Here is an 18,500-nt window from a genome sequence, read left to right as displayed (position 1 = left end):
CAAGTTTTCTACTCACCAAACGTACAGCTCTGCAGGATGCCCAACCTCAGCGGTTTTGCGCCATTTACATACATTACAATATTTATAACGCAAGATGAATCTCACTAATCAAACAACCCGTGAACTAGCATTGTCAGGCAGTACTTAAACAGTAACCTGAAATAAAGTATGGAATAAATGCTTAAACTGATAGTTTGGATTTCATTTATTCATTTCATTTACCACAATGTTTTGTTTCAATCAAGTGATAGTGACCTTTGGTTGCCTAGATACCGTATTAATGTGCAATATGCTTAAGTGCAAGAGTTATGACATCGATTGGAGATAATATAAAAGGTTGAGCACCAATCTAAAGCTCATACAAGGTCAAATCTGGCAAGTAATTAGTTTAAGTTCAATACTCTGCCACCCATTTAAAACAACTGTTGCAGTGCAATGCAATGCTTAATTAAGTTTTTTAATTGGTGCAAGGTCAAAACTAAGTACATTCACATCTTTAACAAAGTCACACTTTGGATTCTCGATCATATCAACTGAAAAGAGCAGATTTATGAAGCTTTCTTGTTTCATTTTCCATTAGGAGACCACTGATTTATGGGCAAAGAATTGTTGAAGGCAATGTTGATGTTGGTTTATACCAAGGCCAGCTAATTTAATATTGATAAAACGGTTTTTGGTTGTTTTTACTACATTTGTATTTTCAGGGGGAAATTGAGCAAAAAAATGTTTTCTGGAAAAGAAAAAAAAAAGAAAGATATGACACAATGTAAAACCACCATGTATTTTATTGTCAAGAAAACATTGTAAACTTGGGAAATTTGAATACATTAAAACATCTGCATAGTGTTTAAATATAAAACAATGAAATTAAACAGAAAAAAGACCAACAAGTAATCCACTAAATTTCCAATGCAAAAACCGTGTAAAATATTTACAAATGTTAGTAACCCAGACACTTAAAGCCATACACAATCATTGTAGTTTAACAATTTAAAAAGCGGTTTGAATTTTTCACAATTTAAAAATGAAAGCCTAACAAGCCAAATTGCACATCATTCAGTAGTACATAAATATATAATCTATTGCTTGACATCTCTCAAAACACAGCTTACGTCTCTTGTACCTCCTAGGAAATTAAGTCACTACACTACAAAGCCTGAAATTCTTACTAAGCAAGTGGACTTTCCATGGGAAAGAAACTTGCCAAGTCTTTAAGGAGCCGGCATTATAGATTCCTCGATACGTTCGGGTCTCTTTGAAGCAGAGACCATCCAGCTAGGTTGTTTCAGCCAACTGCATTGACATTTATTGGCTGGAACTTTAACATGCAGCAGAAGTGAGTGACCTATGTTGGCCTTGGTTGTATTGGCAAATGGATGACGGAAATATCCTATTTTTACCTAATCCTCCATTTTAGAGCTTTGCCACTGAGGTCCCGAGATCACACAGATGTGAGGAAACAAGGTCAGCCTGAGTGGGATGCTTACAGATATTTCTAGATTGCAAAGAAGCTTTTGACCTTCACTAAAAGAAAGAATAGTGACTGAAGCTCGCTCCAAAGTCTGAAACACAAGAGTCATTGTTTCTGAAGCAGGGTCCAGTCTTTGGAAGAAAGGCACGTTTCGAGCACAAGAAAAAGTTAAAAGATTTGATTAAAAGAATATAATTCAGAAAGATAACAACATGACTTGCACCAGGTCATAAGTTGCTGGCAGTCTCATTATAGGACAGTTTAATCTCCAAGTGCCATTTATGAAGTTACTGTTCAAGAAAATCAGATACGAACAAATGAAAGGACTACAACTGAGTTGGTAAATGAGTGTAACAGTACATCACAGTGATATATATCCTCATTATAGTGCTATCTGCATGTATTTTATGAAGCTTTTTATTTGGTTGACTAAAGCTGAACTCAACTTTAGATTGATACAGCTATGAAAAACCTCACTGATAAACCATAATAACCGAACAGTCATAGTGAATGAATATGCCATTACGAAAACAACCAGGTGGTCCAGGTGAAACGTATGCAAGTTCAATTAGATTTTTTTTTTTTTCTCACAAAGGATGTCGACCAAAGCTGTGTTCACTTTTTGTTTGTGTGAGTGCGGCTCACGTACTGTACTAAATATTCATGCCGCTGAACATTTCTGTTCTTCTGCTTTGGTTGTCGTATGATCGCAGGTCCAGGCTCCACTATACGGATGTGATTTCACGGATCCAGTCCCGTAGTTTGGTGACACGCGTGTAGACGCCAGGCTTGTTCCTCCGAGCGCAGCCTTCTCCCCAGCTCACTATGCCAGCCTGGAACCATTTGCCAACATCTGAACGACACACAAGAGGCCCGCCCGAGTCTCCCTACGGACGCCAAAAGAAAGACACTTTTAAAATGTCATTCCACATTTTCCAAAACTGTTTGAAAAAGACCAAAATGCATGGAGGACTTATGTATTGATCACCATATTCAAGAGTTGCCTGTTGATCTACTCAAGAGAATGTTCATTAATGAATGTTTATTTTATTCTATATTATTTGATTGTATATTGTGGTTATTTATTTTAGTATCACTGGAGACTTTTTTATTGTGTGTATCGATGCTTTGGCAATATTGTATATAAAACAATCACGCAAATAAATTGCTTGAAATTGAAAGAGGAGATTAAATGATTATGTATGTGAGAAAATAGGAAGGAAAAAAGGAGGGTGTGTGAAGCAATTGCAAACATTTTAATTATTATTGTAATCACTTATCATTTATTATTTTGTACCTCTAATTTAAGCTGCTTATTTACTGTGTCATTTCATTCCATTACTATTATTCCTGAATGATTTGTTTTGTGTGTAATACAATTCGGCTCTTAATTACTTTGCCAATATTGCAATGTAAACAGACGTGGCAATAAAGCATATTTGAATTGGGAGGTAAGAGGAGAGGGAGAGGGAGAGAGGGAGAGAGAGGGAAGACAAAACAACCAAGTGAATAAAAAATATTACAGAGGGTGAGAAGGATGGCACAATGTACAGAGAGAGAGAGAGAGCTAAATCTATGAGCTCCTATAGCTGGAGAGAAAGCTAGAAAGGACTCGCAAGACCAGGACCGGAACCTGTGCGAGGAAGAAAAAAAAAAAAAGCACACTAAGAAGATTACACCCAGAATAAGAGAGACGCACAGAGCGTTCAGAAGGGGAAAGCAAGATGAATAACAAGTGAGATAGAAGTAGAAATTATGGAAATCAGCTCATTTAAATATCAGGGAACAAGGTAGAATAATTAATCTTCTCCACTAAGAGGCTGTACACACACTGCAGGAAGACAACAACATTAGCGCAACACTTTGACGGCATTATGCTCATGTCATATTTGTACTGTAGGTGTTTCTGAATGAATAGAACAGGATGAAAAAGGCTTGACAATGCATCTAAATGGCTATTAAACCACCTTGAATTCATTACCATTCAATAAATGTGTAATTCTGCGTGTGTTTTAGTTACAAAGCTTTTTAGCTGCATTGAGGGTGTTATGATTATAACTTTGGAAAAGCTAACTTTGGAAAAATTGTGGTATAATAGCCCTTAAGGTGTAGTCACATTGACAAACGATTTCCCCAAGCAGATTTTGCATAATGTTCAGTTCGCTTCGTTGACCAACAGAAAGCTGCTTGGTTTTAAAGTGTCGTCTGTGTGAGCTGTGCTTTAAACATTGCTTCACTATTTAACAGAGGACCTCTTTTACAATTATTTTGTTATTATTTCTATTATTAATATAATTATTTGCAATTATTTTATTTCAAGTTAGATTGACATTTTTATTTTTTTCATTTGACCTGACAGTCTACACCCAAGTCACCGGATTCATTTCTACAGTACCAGTCAAAAGTTTGGAAACGTTACTATTTTTTATGTTTTTGAAAGAAGTCTCTTATGCTCATCAAGCCTGAATTTATTTGATCAAAAATGTATTTAAATTTAAAATAATGATTTTCCGTTTTAATAAACTGTAAAATATTATTTATTTCTGTGATGCTAAGCTGAAATTTTTCATCCAGTCTTCAGTGTCACATGATCCTTGTGGATATGCGGATTTATTATCGGTGTTGGAAATTGCATAATATATTTTTTTGGGAACCTTCTTTTTTTCAGGATTCATTGATGAATAAAAAGTTTAAAATGAACAGTATTTATTTAAAATATAAATATTTTGTAACAATATACACTACCGTAAAAAAAAGTTTATTTTTTCTCTCTTTTTTTGAAAGAAATGAATACCTTTATTCAGCAAGGATGTGTAAAATTGATAAAAAGTGAAAGTACAAAGATTTATATTGTTAGAAAATATTTCTATTTTGAATAAATGCTGTTCTTTTTTAACTTTTTATTCATCAATGAATCCTGAAAAAAGTATCACAGGTTTAAAAAAAAAGTTTAAGCAGCACAACATTGATAATAAATCCTCATATTATAATGATTTCTGCAGGATCGTGTGATGCTGAAAATTCAGCTTTACCATCACAGAAATAAATTATATTTTAAAGCTACACTGTGTGATATTTTCCCCCATCTAGTGGTGAAAAGGTATATGACCATCCAGTGAATTTTAGTTTCTGTTCCTCTCAATTCCGATTTCGTTTCAGCTCCTACGGTGGCCGATTTAGTCCAAGATTAACATGGCTTCCAGTTCGACCTCGTCCACATTCGACACGGTGCCTGTGGGATATTCTGTGCATTCTGGGATGGTTGGAACTCAACTGGCCTAATTATTCGGCTAGAAAGAACTGCAGCTAATCCAGAGTGAACTTTGATGATAGTAATGTTTATTCAGTCATCCAATAGCAAGGCATAAACAGGTTTGCGTGGATATGTACATAAATGTGGTTTCTGTGAGAGAACAAATAAGGATGGTAAATATACATACACAGTTAAGAACTGTATAACTATACTTATAAGTTACATTTGTATAATGTAACCGTAAACCAGAACTTATTGTACCATATATAGGCGCTAAATGCAGCTGCATTAAAAGGAGCGGAGCTGCCGCTGCTGCTGCTGCTAACAAGCGGTGTCCGGTTACAAAAGTGTGTGTGCAGCTTTAACGTTAGCACTGCAGTGCGCTCTGTATAACAATTGTTAATATGCCGATCAGACCTGATACACATTTCCATCAACATACATTACAAGCAAATATTTTCTAAAAACGAATAAACATTGTTGATAACAAAATAACTGAATGATTATTCAAATAGGTGAGCATTACGCTATTGTATGTTGACACAAAAATACTTCTGAGGTAACATCAACTGAATTACGCGATGACACACTCTGAAACACATCTACAATGACAATAACTATTATTACTTACGGAGTTATTAACGCACAGAAATACCACACAAGGAAAAACAGACTTTTGAGGAATAAACAAGCCAGGAAAACTCTGTATAACTCTGTTACTGGACGCTGGTGAGATGAAAACTCTCTGCACATGCACCAGACAAGTCTGAACAAGTTGACGCGCACATGCCGCTGCTGAGAATTTTGCAGAGAATTTTGTACAGTGTATTAAAACCAGTTAAAACGTGAAAGGCGAAGCTTGAATTTACGGGTATGTCCCTCTTTGGCTAATGTACTTTCAAGATGGAGGGGCAACATGGCGACCACCGTTAGATCCCATTACCTTATGTATTTTCAACGACATATTATAAACTTAAGAGAATACTTTATTACTTGAAAGAAGTAAATATATATTAATGAGCACATATATTTTTGAAAGAACTAAGTGTTTTTAGCTAAGAATAGACTAAAAAAGTTACACAGTGTAGCTTTAAGTATATAAAAATAGAAAACCATTATTTTAAATTGTAATAATATGCTACAATATTACTGTTTTTTCTGTATTTTTGATCAAATAAAACCAGGCTTGATGAACATAAGAGACTTCTTTTCAAAAACAAACAAAACAAAATTTCCAAACTTTACATCTTTTTACAAACTTTCCAGGTACTGTACATGTACGGAAAGTGACCCAGATCAAAATGAAAATATTAGATTCAGTGTGATTTCATAAAAAAAAAATAATAATAATAATAAAAAAAAAAGAATGTTTGTTTTTACCTGACAAGCATCCACACCTCCGGTGAGGTAGCCGCTACACATCATTCTAGAGGTCACCTGACCTTCGGTCACCATGTTGCATACTGTATCATTAATCACCTTTACTTCTGCTTTCTGCAGGATTATTGCACCACTTCCTACAACACATACATAAAACATGAGTCCTTTGAGAATGATTCCAATACCAAAAAGCATCTTTACTCATTAATGTTTGAATTGTTTAGAATTACTTATTTGCCTCCACAAACAAAACAAAAAAAATCCAAACAAAAGCGTATGACAAAACTTTGTGCTAAAAGTGACATTGAAACAAGGGATTGATAAATGTCAAACTTGTGAGGCACAATTCCAAAGGTATCTCATGGAAACGCAAAGGGCAGCCCTCAGGCACACAAGCTGTCTCACCTCCCTCTCGGAGCGCGCCCCAGCCCGTAACAAAGCAGGAACTGCCGGCCGAGAAAACGTGGGTCGATGCCGGAAGGCAGATGGGATGCACAGTGTTGCTGAAGTTCAATGGCTGGCTCAGTTCCAACAAGGAGATGTCATAATCGTAGGTCATTTCATCGTAGCTTGGGTGGGTGATGATGGTCTTCAAAGTACGCCGCTGAACAGAGCCGTCCTGGATGCTCTGGTCCCGCAGACCACTGTACGTCATCCAGCTGGATGTCATTTTGTAGCTGTTGGAAGAGACAATGAACACAATGTTGTTTTGGAGGTTAGTTGTTCAAATCAGATGTTTTGAAAAGGTCAACATGAAATGGCGTTCAAATCCATTTTAAATCTGCATTTTGACAGGCAATCTGAGGGAATCAGATTTAATGAGAAAAAAGAGGCAGGATTGTGAAAAGCTGTGTTTATAGGACAAGTTTGGATATAAAAATGTAAAAAATCATGGTTTTGAAAGGAATTCTCTGCTGCTCACCAAGGCATTTATTTGATCAAAAAATACAATACAATTTAAATTCTATTTGAATATATTTAATAATGCAAAGCTGAATTTTCAGCATCATTACTCCAGTTTTCAGTGTCACATGATCTTTCAGAAATCTCTAATATGCAGATTTGCTGGTCACTTATCAATTATTATCGGTGCTCAATTTTTAATAATGGTTCATTATCAACGCTTAATATTTTGGTGGAATTCTTTAATGAATGGAAGGTTACTAACAGTATTTATTTACTTTTTATGTAATCATTTAATACATTACAAATATTAAAATAGAAAATAGTTATTTTAATTTGTAAAATTTCACAAAATTGCTGTTTTTTTTATCAAATAAATGCTGCCTTGGTGAGCAAGAGACTTTTTTTTTTTTTTTTTCCCAAAAAAATAAATAAAAAATTCCTAATTATTCTAAACTCTTGACTGGTAGTGTATATGAAGTGGGATTGAAAAATAAGAGGGCTTGGTAATTTCAGCCGAAAAGCAAAGTCATTACAGAGGTGGAACAAGTTATTACATTTTGATGAAAGACATTTGTGCATTTATGTATCATTCACCAAAAGACCAGAAACGTTTATTAAGAAAGTAAATGGGGTCAATTTAGATTTCATGCTGAAACCATAGCTCAGGAGAGTGAATTATCTTTCAGTTCAGCTTTAGTGGTTCAGTCTCAGAATCATGTTGGAATAACTCATCAAGGTAACGTATGATTTTATGCCAATGTCTTGTGCTCCACCTGCTGGCCAATGAGAACAAATACAAGCTCAGTCTTTGATGTTGAATGATGTTTGAGCACAAAGTGAATGGAGAAAGATATTTAGCAAATGTCTAATTTCTGTCTGTGATAATATCAAAGCAGACCAAATAAAATACAGAAACACTAAAAGCCGTACAGAGATGCAATAAACGGACTCACTCTGCACTAGGCTGGATGAAGCAGTGGGCAGCGGACAGCAGCCATTTGTTCGAAATGATTGAGGCACCGCAAGTGTGTCCGTTGGTCATGAAATGTAGACTGATCTGCCATGGCCATTCACCCACATCTGCGTTCTGCCCACCCACAATACGGTTGTGCTTGTATGGCCGGACTCCACAGTCTGAAAGCAAATTGTAGGAACGGTTCAAACACAAAAGAGCGACTTCGAGGAAGACAACGGAAGGGATAGCATTGGCATGCTGAGATGAGAGGTTAAGGGGGTCTTGTACAAGACCGGCAGGGATAAGATCAGAGGGCTAGCTGCAAAACTGTTTGCACTGAAAGTTTGAGTTTCTCGAAACATCTGCTCTGACTCACAGGACTGTTGGCCTTTAGCGGGACTCAAGCAGAATCATAACAAGGCAAATATATGGACAGTTAGAGGAACGAACCATGCTGGCTAATAAAAACACAATGAGGAAAGGAAAAAGAAACTAGCAACCCTGAGGCCTATAAAAGAAGTAGAAAGAGAATGAAGAAATGTCAAGTAAGGTTTCATAAAAAAAAATATAAAAAGGCTTGGGGCTCTAATGTGAATTCTTTTACACTAATTACCACATTGTTGTTGATGCAGCAACTTCTGGAAATTACAATTGTTTTTAAATTCGTTGAAACACCAAAAGCTTGCGCAAACACTGGGAAGCTCATTATCTTCAAATAATTATACAATAAAAGAGACTAGAGCTGGGCGGTAATTGTATTCTCTTATACATTATTATATATCATAAATCTATACTACTTCATAACTAAATCTATAACTACTGTGAGTGACTTGAACCATTAGTTGGGTTTTATAAAAGAGTTTTTCTGAAAGAGATTTGACTGTGATTTCGAATTAATATTAATAAAAGCTGTTGTACTTTTTTTTGTCATAATCTAATCGCTGCTAGATGATCTACATCTTAAAATAAGCAGACAATTAAAATGAACAGACTGTAGCACATTTGCACAGATCTCTGTGCTCTTAAAGGCAAAGTCTGTTGTTAAGGGTAAAATCTTTGCCATAATTGATGTGCCTTTAGATTAACAAAATGATGATCTAAATCTTAAAATATTTAAATCTTCAATATTGGCTGATACGGATTTATTAAAAAACACACACAGCGATAACCCATATCATGCAAATTAATTGTGCATCCCTAATTGTCATTTATTTTTGTGGTGGAATTCAACCACCAGTGGTTTATATATATATGATATGATATAATATCATATGATACATGTTTTGATATCACACCATAATGTATAATATGATATATTACACGATCAGGCATAACATAATGACCACTGACAGGTGAAGCGAATATCACTGATTATCTCTTCATCACGTCACCTGTTAGTGGGTGGGATATATTAGGCAGCAAGTGAACATTTTTTCCTCAAAGTTGATGTGTTAGAAGCAGGAAAAATGGGCAAGCGTAAGGATTGGAGTGAGTTTGACAAGGGCCAAATTGTGATGGCTGGATGACTGGGTCAGAGCATCTCCAAAACTGCAGCTCTTGTGGGGTGTTCCCGGTCTGCATCTATCAAAAATGCTCCAAGGAAGGAACAGTAGTAAACCGGCAACAGGGTCATGGGTGGCCAAGGCTCATTGATTCATGTGGGGAGCAAAGGCTGGTCCGTGTGGTCCGATCAAACAGACGAGCTACTGTAGCTCAAATTGCTTACGAAGATAATGCTGGTTCTGATAGAAAGGTGTCAGAATACACAGTGCATCGCCGTTTGTTGCATATGGGGCTGCCCATGCCACCCCTGTCCACCGCCGAAAGCGCCAACAGTGGGCATGCAAGCATCAGAACTGGACCACAGAGCAATGGAAGAATGTGGCCTGGTCTGATGAATCACGTTTAATTCACATGGACTGCCGGGTGCGTGTGCGTCGCTTACCTGGGGAACACATGGCACCAGCATGCACTATGGGAAGAAGGCAAGCCGGCGGAGGCAGTGATGCTTTGGACAATGTTCTGCTGGGAAACTTTGGGTCCTGCCATCCATGTGGATGTTACTTTGACACGTACCACCTACCTAAGCATTGTTGCAGACCATGTACACCCGTTCATGGAAACGGTATTCCCTGGTGGCTGTGGCCTCTTTCAGCAGAATCATGTGCCCTGCCACAAAGCAAAAATGGTTCAGAAATTGTTTGAGGAGCGAGTTTGAGGTGTTGACTTGGCCTCCAAATTCCCCGGATCTCGATCCAATCGAGCATCTGTGGGATGTGCTGAACAAACAAGTCCAATCCATGAAGGCCCCACCTCGCAACTTACAGGACTTAAACGATCTGCTGCTAACATCTTGGTGCCAGATACCACAGCACACTTTCAGGGGTCGAGTGGAGTTTTTGGCAGCAAAAGGAAGACCAACACAATATTATCATAATGTTATGCCTGATCGGTGTATGATATGTTATATGATATATGACTGGATGAGGAACAAGTTTAATCATTGTGAAATAGCTGAAATACACACCAGAGCACTACAGTTGAATTATGAATTTAAGAAATATCACATAATATCACAGTGCTGTAGCTCTAAATACCATCACAGCTGGGACTTTAGAGCTGCACGATTAATTGTTAATAGATCGCAATCGTGATTCAAACTACCATGCGATCTCATTCCAAAATGACAATTCATCTGTGTCTGTTAAACCCTTGATAAAATCACACCAGAACATTCCGTACTAATCTGCATCGGCGCTGTCGCTGAGCAAGAGAGAGCAGTTGTCATGTATAGGTATGAAACACCTTCACAAACAGTATTTTCAACTACACGCAGTATCGTTAATTCTGTTATATTAAAATTATCACAGAAATACAGGGATAAAAGTTTATAGTTCAGATATAAACACTGTTATGTTTCTGTCACTGTTACTGTTACTCTATGGAAGCGATCCAGGGTGATAGAGAAAATCACCCTTTGAAAGTTACTTTTGCTTCAAATAACGATTGTATCGATTTCATTGTTACACCAGTAGGTGGCGACAAGTGACTTCATTGAAGAGATTAATTTAAAAAACGCTGATTCATCCAGTAACGAAACAAGTGAAGTATTTATGAGAGAGTCATTGAATCATTCATTCAAACCGATATTTTAAAATAATTATTTCAAATTAATGAAACATTTTTAAATAGACGGCACCAATCAACATTTTTACAGAACCTCTAGCAAATTACATGTCATTTTGTTCAATTGTCTGGTCAGAATCGTGATCTGTATTTGAAATAAAAAATATTATGATTCTCAATTTATCAATTTATTCAGAATCTTGTAGCTCTATGCGATTTAATCAAAAAACAACTTCGTGCAACACACAGACTAAAACAGAATTTTCGCTTTTGTTTATGAGTGAAAAAAATACATTCAAAAATATGACTTACTGCATCCCTGTTCGTCCGAACCATCAGAGCAGTCGTCGTCGCGATCACACTCTGCGTTCACTTTGTTCACACACTGCTCGTTTTTACACTTGAAGGAGAAATCATTGCAGATTCCAGCCGCTGAGAGAGGAAGAGAGTATAAAGAAAGTCAAACTTGAGGTAAACAAGGGAATAAAACATCAATTGCAGCTTCTTTTCATCACCAAAGACCTACGCCTCGTTCGTGGCAATGCAAGAGCAACCTTATTGATCAGGCCTATTGATTGTGGGGATAGGTCACTTATTTCTGCTGAAGGATACAAAAACAATGAACAACTTTGGGATAGAAAGAAAGGGCAGTAAATAAGGACTGAACACTGTAGAAAGACCAAAACGTGTGATTTCATTACAGATTCAGCCTAAGCGTTGAAGCTATTGCCATCACAAGAGTCTATTTTGCATATTAAAAGCAGGTTAATTATCCCATTAATTAATGGTACTCAATATTCAGTGTGAATGTGCATGCAGTGCTGGGTAGTAACCGATTACGTGTTATCAGGATTACGTAATCAGATTAAAAAAATTAAGTACTTGTAATTATATTACATTAAAGTGCATTTTAAAAATATTAGTAATCAGACAACAGTTACTTTTCTATTGATTACATGATTGATTAGAATGTTATTCTCACAATGGCAGCACATTATTCATAATTCATTGATTTTCCCAACTATTTTTTTTTATCTTTAAAATGTTCCTTTCTAAAAAAAATGCCTACAGCTTGTATACGTTCAGAAGGTCTTCCAGGTTTGTGAAATTGCACACACGGTCCAGCCACTAGTCATAAGACTGAAAACTGACAGCCACACAGCATTTGATCACTGTATTTACAGAAATCATCTTACTTATAAGAAGTGTTTTCGCAACATTGCATATTAATAAATTCCTGACAAACACATTCAGTCTTTTAACCACATATTACTGTCTTTGGAAGGCTTTTGTCTTTCAAACACATTCAAACGTACAATTTCACCTAATTTTATATTTACATGCAATGCAGGGATTCCCCTACTTTTTTTTGTCAGCTGAACCTCTTTGACCTAATATAGTTAGTTGAAATAGCCCCTGAGAATTTAAGATAGTGCTTCATTAAACTCACAAACCCTGCAGTTCCATCACAAACCACATTTTGAATATTGACTGCACTTCATGTTGTTGATGATAAAGAATGGAATACATTTTCTTTCTCTTTGTATTTTTATATCATGGTACACGATTGTCCTATTCAAATCAATGTGATTATCGATTCAGGTCAAAAGTAATCTAAAGTAATCAAAAAGTAGTCAGTCAGATAATTTCTTCTTGTCTGTGGTGCACATGTGAACAGCGTCGACCAATAGTGAGCAGGCGTTCTGACGTAGAACTCTGAAGCGCTGGACTGTATTTCCTACATCAACAGAGTAGGAGATTGACACAGACGAGAAGAAATTGTTGAATAAAGTCGTTATTTTGGGGGGTTTTTTGCACACACAAAGTATTCTCGTTGCTTCATAAAATTAAGGTTGAACCACTGGAGTCACATGGACTATTTTAACAACCTTTCTGGGTAGTTTTTACTACCTTTCTGGACCTTGAAAGTTGAAATGACATTGCTGCCTATGGCTGGTTCAGAGATGTCTCAGATTTCATCAAAAATATCTTAAAGGTGCTCTAAGCGTTGTCACAAAAACAAGCTGGTGCAGGCTGCACCACGAAAGCACAACAAACAGTGCTCCAGCCAATAGCCGACAAGAACGATTTCCACCCCCAAATCATTCTTGTCGGCTATTGGCTGGAGCACTGTTTGTTGGGCTTCGTGGTGCAGCCTGCACCAGCTTGTTTTTGTTGCAGTTTGTGGAGCTTAGGCAGACTACAGAGACCGCATTTTTTTATAGTGTGTTCAGGGGACAGGCAGCTAGCAGATGTTTGCTGTATGTGACAAAAAATGTTTTGGCCTAAAAAACGCGTGACATTGCTTAGAGCACCTTTAATTTGGGTTTCCGAAGATGAACGAAGGTCTTATGGGTTTGGAACGACATGAGGGCGAGTAATTAATGACACAATTTTCATCTTTCATTCATTTAAATATGTAATGTAATGGATTACGTTACCAACTACAACTTTTGTCATGTAATTTGGAATCAGTAACTGATTACAATTTTTAATTAATATACCCATCACCATGTACATGTCAGCTTGATAGCTACAGAAGTGGAGAAACCACTTATACACAGCCAGTATAAGATAATTAAAAAATGAAAATTCAAATACAGTTGCTTAATGGCTGACAAAGCCTGATTAAAGTTAAATTTAAAGCATGTCCTAAAACTTTAAATGTTTTAATTCACCTTTTCAGTGGCTGGCCATTTACTGTGATCACAAACGTTTAGTTTTTACCTCAACTGAACTTCCTGTCAATAGATACCCTAAGCTAAGCACACACAGGATGTGTGGACATACACATGAACATCCAGCCTAACAATAAGCACTATTGATATGTTTAATAATTTACGCATGTAGGCATGTATGCATGTATGTATGCATGTATGTATGTATGTTCGTATGTATGTATGTAGTACGTATGCATGAATGAGTCTTATTTTGCTTTTTATTGTTATTTTAACTGAAGTCATGAAGGCTGACCCATGATGCCATGATGAATGATAAGTTAGTGTGTTGCTTGTGAATAACTATGGTTCTCATAATAGACATGCAATGCAGATAAGCTTACAAAAACAAACTTGATCAACCTCTATGGAAAGGCAGATCTATGGTCAGTAAATCAAAGTTAAATCCACTCACAGTCTTTGCAGGAAACCTCATCACTGCCATCAGCACAGTCATTTTTCCCATCACATAGAAATTCCTGTGGGATGCAGGCGCCATCCCCGCACCTTGCCTCAGCTTTGCCACAATCTAGGAGGAACAACAAAACAAAACCTTGTCAAGTGTCCTTCAATGGTAAAAAGTAAGAAAAGTTTAAGGTAAGTTTGTCTTAAGTTAGTGTTTATTTGAATGCCAGGAAACAGCTGCTCATGTGATATATCATCGAGGTCCCGCTTTCCTAGGGCACTGCTTTGTCTGTGTGGACACTTAGTGCATCCTTAAATGTATTTTGTTTAATTTAAATTGACTTCCTGTAAAGCAGGGTTTCCAAACGGAATTCACAGCTAAAAAGTAAATGCTGAATAGAGCAATGAATAAATAAATAAATAAATAAATAAATGTTCTTTAAAATCTAATAGAGAAACTCACCGCAATGTTCCTCATCACTGTTGTCACCACAGTCATTCACTCTGTCACACACAAAGAACTGAGGCCTACAAAGGCCATTCTTACAAGCAAACTGTTCCACATCACAGTCTGAAACATAAAAAAGAATAATGCAAAATGTATGTGAAACATCACCTTATTTTTTTTCAGATATTAGTACAATGTAGTAATACTAACCCTAACTGTCCTGAAAAGGTTTTTACAAAATCAAATAAAACATTTTCCAAGTATTCCCAGAGTTTAACGGCAACTTGTTAGGTAGCAAACAGGATGCAGAATAATAATTCAAATCAGAACTTAAGGAAACAATTTACATGTAAATTTCAGTATAAATTAACCATAATCATGCTTATAACATATTTTCTATTTCCAGAAACATTTAATGATCTCAACAACCATAAAATGCCACCTGCAGAAAATTCTCAATACATAATAACTTAATTATAAGCCAAGAACACCAAATTTCTCAGAATGCTATAATTTATAATTTAATTTAATACTATAATGGATATTTTAATATAATGCATATGTACTAAATATAATAAATAGCATTTTTGGTGTATTTATAAAAGTTATCTGAACACATTTTTGATCTTAATTTGGAGGAATCTGTCAGATCAGTTAAAGAAAACAACAGATATGTTTATATATTACGGAATAAATCAACATAATTAAATTATTGATGCAATTATTTATCATTAATTTTGACTGATGAAATCCCGCTGTTGTGCTTGAATTGCAATTCAGTAAATTCATCTTCCTGTCGTTCCAAATCAATATCCTGTCGGACAGGGCTAATTCAATTCAAACTCTAATTAATAAATTGAAAGGTTTAAATTAAATGTTGCAACATCCTGACTGGGGTGAGACTTACTGCAGTTTTTCTCATCGCTCATGTCTTCGCAGTCGTTCCACCCGTCACAGTGCTGCTCTTTTCTGATACAGAAGCCTGAGGAGCACGCAAACTGACCAGGGCAAGCTGGAGATGAAATTCATGAGGGTGAAAACAGGAAGACAGCCAGGACTCAATGCAAAGGAGAAGTGAAGCAGTTATAATGATAGAATAATGTGATGTGGCGGTTTTAATTGTTCTTGGGTCAAAATCTGATGGTCATATTGAAACACTGGGCTTACGTACGGTTTACAGGATCGAAGGCAGAGTAAATGATCTTGAATCCCTTATCAGTGTAGGATTCATCTGAATGAAACTTCACTTCCAAGGCATTGGTGGTGCTAGAAAGCACAATTCTACGTCTCTCCCCACAATACCTTCAAAAATGGAGGAACGAAATGACTGTTAATACAACAAAGGCTTAAGAAACCCCCCCCCAAAAAACGAAACAAATAAACAAGAACAAAAAAAAAAAAAAAAAAAAAAGGAATGGTGCCATTTTACAGATTGTCAGGAAGCTGAAAAAAAGATGAAATCTTCCTGGCTGGTATGGCAGTACAGATGACAGAACGTACTTTTTTCCCAGCACCTCTACGTAGTCTTTGTGACAGCTGCTAGGGTCCACCCCCGGCTCTTTCACACGGAACATACTGAACTCAATCTTTATCTTTTTGCCGGCAGGAACCTGCAGAATCCACATGATAGTCTTTAGGGTTATTTTCAGAAAGGCATGAATCAACAAATACTTCTAGAGGAATAGTTCATCCAAATATGAAAATGTATAAAATAATAAAAACAAATATTACATCAAAAATTTTACTCAAATATATCTTTAATTTTAATACATGAGAACTCTCTTAACCCTTTTCCACCAGAATAGTTCTCGTTCTGGAGCCAGAGCGTGTTCTCGGCCAGGTGAACTGGAGCCTGTCGCAAACCGGCTGCATGTTTCCTTGAGGAGCAACGGTGACGTAGCGCTACTATGTGTTTTTTATCTGACTATAACTTAAAAAAAACAGGCTCTGCAGCACTTCTGTTTTAATGTTCACAATATCAGTATTGATTCTACCATACCGGCAGTTTGCATAAACTGCCCCTACTCTCATCTGTCCTTTTCAGAAATACATTTAAACTGTTGATTCACTCGCTCTCTCACATAGTTTTATATATTTAGATATAAAAGATCAATATAGTGCAACCTTATTACATTGCTCAATGAGACAGCGACAGCATTTCTCCGTCCTCCGGTTCCTGGCTTCATTCAAGACCAGCAAGCCCAGATTTGAACAGATTTTTCCAGCCCGGAACAGTGGAAATGCGTGGAATGGTTTAAGAACGGACACACGTGAAACCCGCAGTGGAACTGGCCCAGAACCCCCTTTTGTGCAGTGGAAAAGTGTGGAACATTTTGAGAACAGACACAGGCCAGAAATCAGCAGCAGAACCAGACACAGGACAGAAATCTGCAGCGGAACTGGCCCAGAACCCCCTTTTTTGCAGTGGAAATGTGCGGAAAGGTTAGAGAATGGACACAGGCCTGGAATCTGCAGCGGAACTGGCCCAAAACCCTAGCCTGGCGTGGCCATACTCAATTCTAGTCAGAATATGAGTCTGGTACCGCTCCATTGAGCTTTGATTATGGGGCGTGTTTCAACCGAGCCAGGAAAGACCTCAATTGGATAGACCCACAACCAATCAGAGCAACGGAGCGACGCGTAACGTTAGTTGTCAAATGTCAACAGAACTCAACTGCACTGTAACCAAGTCCGTGTTTTTCTCCATGTCCGCGGGTTGAAGCGACCCCAATTATGTGATTATATAAACCCAGGAATGCGAATTTTAGCAGGCAACCTTGCCAAAATAACATATTTTGCCAACCAAACGCCATTTTTTTCCGGAGAACCCCCCGGAAAGTTATAGTTTTGGGCTATAGTTTTGAGTAGCAATTGTGCGCGACATTGCAAAAACACTTGGAAACCCTGTCTGCACGCACGCTGGATTAAGTAACGTTACAAGAAAAAGATGAGTGTAAACGATCTTTGCCAGTAATAAAATAATTTAAGGACACACAGAGTACTTACCAACACGATCATCGTTTCTGAGAGAAATGGTGAAGGTGAATGCATATACGAACAAGTTCTCCGTTTAGGATAAGAGCAAATTCAACCCAAGAGCCTTCGATGACGTGGATGATTACGTTACTGTTGATCATCTGTCCATCATCGTCTAAAGCCCGCCCTGACAATTTCATTGGTCCGAACAGTTTCTGTTCGGGCATAATTCCTCCTCTATGGAGCAAGTCCAGACCGAATTGCCCGAGCAAAACATTTTGTGGGCGGGGCTAAATTCGGCTGGCATCCAGGCTACCAGAACCCCTTTTTTTGCAGTGGAAATATGCGGAACGGTTTGAGAACGGACACAGGCCAGGAATCTGCAGCGGAACTGACCCGGAACCCCCTTTTTTGCAGTGGAAATGTGCAGAACGGTTTGAGAACGGACACAGGCCAGGAATCTGCAGCGGAACTGACCCGGAACCCCCTTTTTTGCAGTGGAAATGTGCGAAACGGTTTGAGAACGGACACAGGCCAGGAATCTGCAGCGGAACTGACCCGGAACCCCCTTTTTTGCAGTGGAAATGTGCAGAACGGTTTGAGAACGGACACAGGCCAGGAATCTGCAGCGGAACTGACCCGGAACCCCCTTTTTTGCAGTGGAAATGTGCGAAACGGTTTGAGAACGGACACAGGACAGGAATCTGCAGCGGAACTGACCCGGAACCCCCTTTTTTGCAGTGGAAATGTGCAGAACGGTTTGAGAACGGACACAGGCCAGGAATCTGCAGCGGAACTGACCCGGAACCCCCTTTTTTGCAGTGGAAATGTGCGAAACGGTTTGAGAACGGACACAGGCCAGG

At 37.6% G+C, this 18,500-nt stretch overlaps 1 protein-coding gene across 2 annotated transcripts in view; it reads right to left on the bottom strand.

The window, feature by feature from the left end:
• Window positions 1-768: 768 nt before the first annotated feature.
• st14 (ST14 transmembrane serine protease matriptase) overlaps window positions 769-18,500 on the bottom strand; it is a 64,063-nt gene continuing 46,331 nt past the window's right edge. For both annotated transcript variants that reach the window (XM_079823677.1, XM_079823678.1), the window contains exons 11-20: window positions 16,162-16,271; window positions 15,833-15,963; window positions 15,569-15,673; window positions 14,677-14,784; window positions 14,224-14,337; window positions 11,404-11,523; window positions 7,964-8,144; window positions 6,510-6,781; window positions 6,105-6,241; window positions 769-2,358 (exon numbers count right to left, since the gene is read on the bottom strand). In XM_079823677.1, coding sequence (XP_079679803.1) covers window positions 2,197-2,358; window positions 6,105-6,241; window positions 6,510-6,781; window positions 7,964-8,144; window positions 11,404-11,523; window positions 14,224-14,337; window positions 14,677-14,784; window positions 15,569-15,673; window positions 15,833-15,963; window positions 16,162-16,271 — 1,440 coding nt within the window. In that variant the 3' untranslated portion in view covers window positions 769-2,196. The remainder of the gene's footprint in view (window positions 2,359-6,104; window positions 6,242-6,509; window positions 6,782-7,963; window positions 8,145-11,403; window positions 11,524-14,223; window positions 14,338-14,676; window positions 14,785-15,568; window positions 15,674-15,832; window positions 15,964-16,161; window positions 16,272-18,500) is intronic.

Source organism: Gobio gobio (assembly GCF_949357685.1).
Source record: "Gobio gobio genome assembly, chromosome: 8".
Lineage (NCBI taxonomy): Eukaryota > Metazoa > Chordata > Actinopteri > Cypriniformes > Gobionidae > Gobio > Gobio gobio.
Note: the sequence above shows the minus strand (reverse complement) of the source record. Positions and strands in the feature narration are given on the sequence as shown.